Source organism: Acinonyx jubatus, chromosome B3, assembly GCF_027475565.1.
Source record: "Acinonyx jubatus isolate Ajub_Pintada_27869175 chromosome B3, VMU_Ajub_asm_v1.0, whole genome shotgun sequence".
Classification (NCBI taxonomy): domain Eukaryota; kingdom Metazoa; phylum Chordata; class Mammalia; order Carnivora; family Felidae; genus Acinonyx; species Acinonyx jubatus.
In genome coordinates this window covers 30,199,640-30,207,116 of record NC_069386.1, presented here as the reverse complement: position 1 = coordinate 30,207,116, position 7,477 = coordinate 30,199,640, and the positions used below count along the sequence as shown (strand labels likewise).

Sequence of the window (7,477 nt, the reverse complement as noted above, 5' to 3'; positions counted from 1 at the left end):
GCAGAGCCCCTTCTGTCCTGCTCAGAACCTCAGTTCTGCTCCAGCTTCCTCTATGGAACCTCCTCTGCTTTCCCGCCCCAAGTTCTATGCATCTTTCAGCCCTAAAGCAATGGTCTCAGCGTCCTGCTGGTGGGTGTCTTTCCTCACTGGACTGCAAACTCCTCAAGGGCAGACACCAAGTCCTGTCCCTATAATTCTCTACATCACGGGGGCCTAGCACAAGGCTTATCTTCTGGAAGGCGCAAATGTTTGTTGAAGTTGTGAATGAACTCCATTTGCATTTTATCTCTGGCAGTGTCTAAACCAAAGAAACTCACACTTCTCAGAAGAGGGAACATATTCAAATACCAAGAACTGCAGTTCCTGGTAAGACCTTTTAGAAAATGACGTTACTAACAGCAGCAACTGGAAACTCAGCAGAATGCTTAAGTGCTAAAAACAGTGCAATGGGCCAAGACTTGAACAGTCATGGTTTAGGTAGCCCGGGTTGTGGCAGGGGGAGGGGGAGGTAGGGGAGGGTCATGGCCATCTAAAGTTTTAAGAATCACAAACACCTTCTTTCTTAAGAATTACATATATTTACATTGTAGATATCTGGGATACACTTTTCACAGGAGTTACTTCTCAAATCCCAAATCCATCCAATCTGGAAACCGCCCTCAACTGTCTGAGCCAGCATTTCAGATAGGAGATAAGCTGTTTCCAGCTGGAGTGGCTTTGGAAAGTACACTCTAAAATGAAGTCACCTGTTTGTTGTCATTGTCCTCCTCCCCAGCCTTCCTTCTGGGACCAAGCCCCATCCTGTGACTCCCCAAGGAGCCACCCTGTTTAGTTTTCCATGAGGCTCCCTGGGGGGTCAAGGCCATGGGGAGGGCTCTTCAGCTTGGGGGTAGACAGGTGTTCCAACTCATAGTGTCCACTCTCAGATGCCTTGTGTGTGACTTTCTCCTTCATGCCTTCCTGGCTCCTCTTGTGCTCAATAATCTGCTGGAGCTGCTGCCCAGCATATTCTGGCTTGGTGGTCAGTGGGCCAGCTGGCACGGCTACTCCAAGAACATCTGACACCATGTAGGGGCGCAGCCAGCCCACAAGAGGAGTGCTTCCAGGGCTGTAGTGGGTCTGCTTGTGGTAGAAGAGAAGTCCATCTACCTAGAAAAGGGGAAATCAGAGACCAAAGTGACTTCTGGGGCCATGTATTTCGAGGAGAGCCTATGCATATGGGGGCCACTCCTGGATCACTGCCAGTGGAAAAATAATCCTTGTTTCTCACACATGCAATTTCTCTAAATGAAGAAATGACCTAGAAATCTAAATTTTAGAAAATAAAAACATAAACAGCACTTTCCTGTTTACAGGGTGCTTGCCTACCCACTACTTCACCCTCTTACCCACCATTGAGGGTGTTTAAGATGGCACTAGGGCTAGCTCTGGGGGCCTCCCCCAAAACCCAGGCAGTATGAAGCACAAATTCAACGTGAACCCAGGTCTTCTGTCCCCAGATCCCATGTACTTTTCAGTACTCAGATGTCTCTGTAATGGGGAATGTTCTCCACACAGGGTACAAACCAGGAGAACTGGACAGGCCCCTCCAAGATGCTGGACTGCTGAACACAGGGAAAACAGGCTGTCAAGAAGCCCTGTTCCCCACACCATTGTTGGCTGCCTGACCTCCCCCTAAATTATCTGCAAGCTATGTTCTGGGAAACTCAGTTTTTCTCAACGGGAAGACCTCCTACAGTCCCACATTTTCTTTTCCATGATTCAGTGACTCATCTCTAAAAAGCATTTATTGTCACTGGGGCATAGGGTTATAAATAAAGATGGTGTTCTTACCACCTTCTTAATTGACTCTCAGAAATGAAGGCAACTCAGCCTTTGCCATTTCCTTATTTGGGAAGCTGTGATCCTTTTAACAAAATTATATCAAGCTCAAGCAAATACTTCTGCGTGACTAGGCAGAATTTTAAAGGGTACGATGGGCAAAGGAAAGTCTGTGTGTTGAGGCTGGAGAGGATAACTGTAGATTCTGAGGATGATAAAAGGTTGCTGAGAACTGAGGAGCTTCTAGAGACATGAGACTTTTGGTGCTAAATCGAGAAAGTTCTGGACAAACCAGGACAAGTTGGTCACCCTGCCTCCACACCACTGTTCAGAAAGCACTGCCATCCCCAGCCATCATTTGCTCTTGGGAGGAAGGAAGGATAAGGAGTTTGAACCCCTGTGGTCTGTCCGTCACAGGAGCTCCCAACTTTACAGTCAGCTATGGCAGCCAGGCTTGTGGCCGAAAACAGGCACCCCAGAAGGACCTAGGAATGGAAGCCTTGTCCCTCCCTGGGCCCCCACCTCTCCACCTGTAAAATGAGGGACACAGACGAGCAGCTTTGGCATTCTGATGTCTCTAACAGAGCAGAGCTGAGGCTCTGAAGGACAGCGGCACATCTTTTTCCAGGAATCAGCTTTCAGCCCTTTTCTGATGCTTTGACACAGCAAAGTCAGAGGATATCCTAAGACATTGGGTAACCAAGCTCCCTGTGTCCTGCAATCCCATCAGAGCAATAAAGACAATGCTTGTGTTACCTCAAAAGGGAAATCCATTGACAGCACCTGACACAGGCTCTCAGGGGTACAAGGGAAATTCTTTAGTCCTACAAATTTAAACTAAAATATAAATTACAACAAAGAATTAGCACATGTTACAAATAATATTGGTTCTAGCAAGTAAAAACTGTATCAAAGAAAAAAAGTTCAGTCTCATCCTTCCCTACCTCCCCTCCCCCACCGTATTACTGGGTTGGAGGTTCTCAACCTTGCTTTATCCACAAGAATCATCAGGGAAGCTCTTAAAAATCACTGAAGCCCATGCCTCACTCAGAGATTCTGGCTGAATTGGCCTGGGATGGGTCCCAGGCATTTTTTTTTTTTTTTTTTAAGCTGTCCAGTTGAGTTTAACACACACCCAGGACTGAGAACCAGTGTCCTGTGCTAGGTTTAGGGGTTGTATGTTATTCTCGCAGCCATATGACAGTCCTACAGAAGGGCTAGAGAAGCCCCTTCCACATCAGCAAGGATTTTTAGACTAAGCAGTATAATAAAGTGATTAGGACTAAAACTCTAGTAAGTCAGATTGCTTGGGTTTGACTCCCAACTCTGCCAATCATTTCATCTGTATATGCCTCTGCTTTCCCATCTATAAAATAGGATAATGAAAGTATCTACCTCATGGGGGTTGTTGCACGGGTTCAATGACATAATACACGTAGAGTGCTTAGAACAACATTTCAGAGAGAGCAGCTCCTATGTTCCCCTTCCTCAATGCATGTTCTCCCAGGACCTTACCGATAACATCACTAGATACTGACTCCATTTATTGTCCTGTAACTGGTTATCTGATTGCTTTTAAAAGTGTTGCACGAAGTACAATCAAATGCCAATCTACAGGTGTTTGCTAATAAAATGCCCTGAAAATAGCTGTCGCATATTTAATCAGAGAGGACAGCAAAAGCACTTGGGCTTTCATCCTGGACTGTGGGATGTTGGGGAAGGTAGTCCCTCTCTGAGCTTACACTCTCATCTGTGAAAGGAGTCAGCTGACTAGATGAGGTCATTCTCAGCTCACATACAAGAGCAGAAGTTCTCAAAGTGTGGTCTGTGGACCAGCAGTACCAGCATCACTTGTTAGAAATACAAATTATCAGGCTTCACCCTAGCCCTACTGAATCACAAACACTGGTGAGGAGGGCCCAGGCATCTACGTTTCACCAGGCTTCCAGACGCTGCTGACGCACGTTACAGTTTGAGAACCACTGTACTGGAGTTCTAGATAGCATTATTCGAGACAGTATTATTCTAGATCACATTATTCTAGATAGCATTATTAATAATTATAAAATAATTAGCATTTTATACAACCACTATTTATTAAGTGTATACCATAAGTATGTTAAGAGAACCTGCACATTTGTATCACTTGGTTCTTAGAACAACTCTGTAAAGTAGGTGTTATTAACCCTATTACACAGATGAAGAAACTAAGGCCAAATGAAGTTAATTGTTAATTGTTAATTGTTAGTTAAAGTTAGTAATTGTTAAAGCCAAAACTGGTTCAGATCTGGATGGCTGTTAAGCCCACACCCTTCCCATTATGCCATGCTCCTTCAAAATTAAAAAGATAAGTCCATTCATAATTATTATATTTAGATAACAGACCAATCCAAGCCAATCCCCATAGAGAATCCAGCAATCCTAACACCAGGCCTTACGGGATTGAGCTTGGTTTTCTCTCCCAGTCCTTCTTCTTCTGGTAACTTTGAATGCATCCAGTAGAACCGGAAATCAGTCTGCCACAGAGGAGGGAAACAGAAAGATGAAATGCTGCTCACATCAAATGATGATGTGAACAAACACACTCCATCCGAAATAGTCATGTAGTTTCTGAAGATCTAAGCTCTTCTAGCATTGATCTCATGTCTCTTCAAACACTGCCATAAGGTCAGAAAGATACTTATATAAAATTTTTGGAGATTTTTTCTTAAAATCCAATAGGATTTTTAATGGTAGTAGAGCTGATCACTGATCACTGAAGGCCTACTATGTGGCAGGCCCCATACTAAGGACTTTACACACCCTGATTAGTACTCAACCACCCTCTGAGAGCTGGATTACCATCATCTCCATTTTACAGGCGAGCACTATGAGGCTCAGAGGGATTATATCATTTGCCCACAGAAAATACCATGGGTCCCAGGACTCTAACTCCAGAGCACATTATGTTAGCCTTTGTTTTATTTTAATTCTGAGGATTAGAAGCTACTATAGAGTTTTAACTTCTCATATATACTTCATTCTCTGAATTACTGGTATGTCCCTTCTGTAGCTATTTAGTACCTTTTGTTTCTTGTCCATTATTTTGCTTTTAAAAATTAAAAAAACAACATCACAGTTATTTTATATATTATAGAAATATAGGTAGTTTTAGCTACCAAATTTATAAGTTGTGAATACATGTTATGAAACATCCTTCAACAGAATTAAAGGAAAATATGCTCTAGATTGAATTTATGAGATCTGAGTTTTAGGTGTGGCTCTGCACTTGAGCAAGGTACTTACCATCTGTAGCTCTTTGCTTCCATTCCTGTACGATGAGGAATGACAACGGTATTCACCTTATAGAGTTCTTGTAAGGGCTTCAATGAGATAATGCTCACAAAGTGCTCAGCAGTACAAGCCTTGGCTATTATTGTTACGAATTCAGCAGCACGCTTTGGAAAATCATGCTTTGGCTAACGGCTATGGAAAGAGGTAACCTACAGTGACAACCCATGATTCGCAGACTGGGCCTGCACAAGGATCCCCCGGAGGCTCATTAAAACATGAGTTGACCCCAGGGTTTCTGACTCAGTAGGTCTGGGAACTTGCATTTCTAGCCACATTGAGAACTACTATGATACACTAATTGACAGGGAACACAAAAAATCACTACTATAAAACTGGGACAGTGACGGGGCAGTGTTGGGAGCAGAGATGGAATCTGAGGGGTTGACCTAGCCTTACTCCGATAACTGCTACTGTCACTCCTAAGAATCAACAATCTCAGAAAAATGCTGGGGGAAGGTGACGCTTCGGGGAGAATATCGGGGCCCCTTTCACTTGGAAAATCTCCTTCCCGGGCAGGCCCCTCAGAGATTCGAGGCTTTCTGTTGAACCAAGGAGGCCCTGCTGTTTTCAGGGTCAGGATGTGGTTGTGAAGCAGTAGAGGTGGCCAGAGACTATTTGATGGTGACTTCATTCTACCTCTCTTCCTTGTGCCACCTGCACAGGTACCATCCCCGCTGCCCACGGTCCTCCCCACCAGCAATCCTCCCACACTCCAGAGAGAGTGAGGGGGTGGCTGCAGCTTCTACAGAGTCCCAGCCTGCCCCTCCACTCCATTTCTCTCTTTTCTCCCCTCAAGATTTGCTGTACTTCCCTTAGTTCCTCCTCCTTCTTTTTTTAAAACAAAGCTAATTTAAACACACTCAAAGAGGCAAGGAACATTAGATAATGTTCTTGATATACCACATCCTGTGCATACCAAGAAGCTGGTCACGTACCAAACCCACATGCTGGGCCACTTTCCCAGGAGAGGAGAAAATAGGAGAAGACATGAGGAGACTATCAATCCCTACCTGGCAGTCATAAAAAGGGTGTCCCCGCCAGCACATCACATCCAGAACATAGTAGGTCTGGTTCACCTCGCTGTAAATGCAGTCCAGAATGGTGTAGTCTGGGGACACAGAGCAGAAAGTCACTACAGGGTTCCCTTTCCAATCAGAGTTTCTTAGGGAGAAAGTTCTTTATGGCCCTTTCTTTTTTATTTTATTTCAATTATTTATTTTGAGAGAGAAAGAGAGAGACAAGGAGAGAGAGAGAATGCAAGTGGGGGGTGGGGGAGAGAGTGAGGGAGAAAGAGAGAATCCCAAGCAGGATCTGCACGGTCAGTGTGTGGACTCACGAACTGGGAGATCATACACTGAGCCAAAGTCTGACACTTAACCAACGGAGCCACCCAGATGCGCCTTCACGGCCCTTTCTCGCTCCTGGGCAGGTTAAGGGCAACTCGAGGTAGGACAGCGTGAGTGGGATCAAGGCAACCCTTAAGCCAGGTGGGAATTTTGAACTTTTATTTTCTGTATTTAATTATTTATTGACTTCAATGTTTATTTATTTGGAGAGGGTGGAGGAGGGGCAGAGAGAGAGGGAGACAACAGAATCCGAAGCAGGCTCCAGGCTCTGAGCTGTCAGCACAAAGCCCGACGCAGGGCTTGAACTCACGAACTGTGAGATCATGACTTGAGCTGAAGTCAGACGCTTAACTGACTGAGCCACCCAGTGGCCCTATTCTGAACTTTTCAATAAACTGGAACATTTACTCACCTTAGAAAAACTCCAGTCCAAAAGGCAAGTAATCTTCCATTTGAATTTACATGCCCTTTTGAGTTCCTATTGTAAGTACTATGATCTGCGTGGAATATTACCTGTAAGTAATTCTTGCCTTTAAGGACCTTATAATCCAGTGCTCGCTTCGGCAGCACATATACTAAAAACCTTACAATCCAGTGAAGGAGATAAGATGATCATAGAGAAGAGAACAGAGAGCTGAGCTGTACAACACGACCTAAGAGCAACAGGAATTCCAGAGGAGCGAGATCGGAGCAGCAGGCGATGCTGCATGGAAGAGATGGTATGTGAACACAGTCTTCTGAGATCAGAGGGTTAAAACAATAGGGCAGAGGGGAGGTGGGAGGGCATTTCAGCCTGGAGAACTATGTGCCATGAGCAAAGGTGTAGAGGTGAAATGAACATGGTACATGTGGGAAGCAGGGAGGCAAGCCAGCTGAACAAAGCTAGGAGTGGGTATATAGCGGAGGGGAAAGACATGAGGATGGGTGAACCAAAGCTCATGTGTGAGAGGTTCTGAAAGCCAGTAGAAAAGCCTGGG

At 44.8% G+C, this 7,477-nt stretch overlaps 1 protein-coding gene across 8 annotated transcripts in view; it reads right to left on the bottom strand.

Moving 5' to 3' along the window:
* Positions 1-555: 555 nt before the first annotated feature.
* Positions 556-7,477, bottom strand: part of SNUPN (snurportin 1) — a 35,462-nt gene continuing 28,540 nt past the window's right edge. For all 8 annotated transcript variants that reach the window (XM_015077269.3, XM_015077267.3, XM_015077264.3 and 5 more), the window contains 4 exons: positions 6,165-6,262; positions 4,260-4,337; positions 2,578-2,658; positions 556-1,149 (listed from right to left, as the gene is read on the bottom strand). In XM_015077269.3, the coding sequence (XP_014932755.1) occupies positions 829-1,149; positions 2,578-2,658; positions 4,260-4,337; positions 6,165-6,262 (578 nt within the window). In that variant the 3' untranslated portion in view covers positions 556-828. The remainder of the gene's footprint in view (positions 1,150-2,577; positions 2,659-4,259; positions 4,338-6,164; positions 6,263-7,477) is intronic.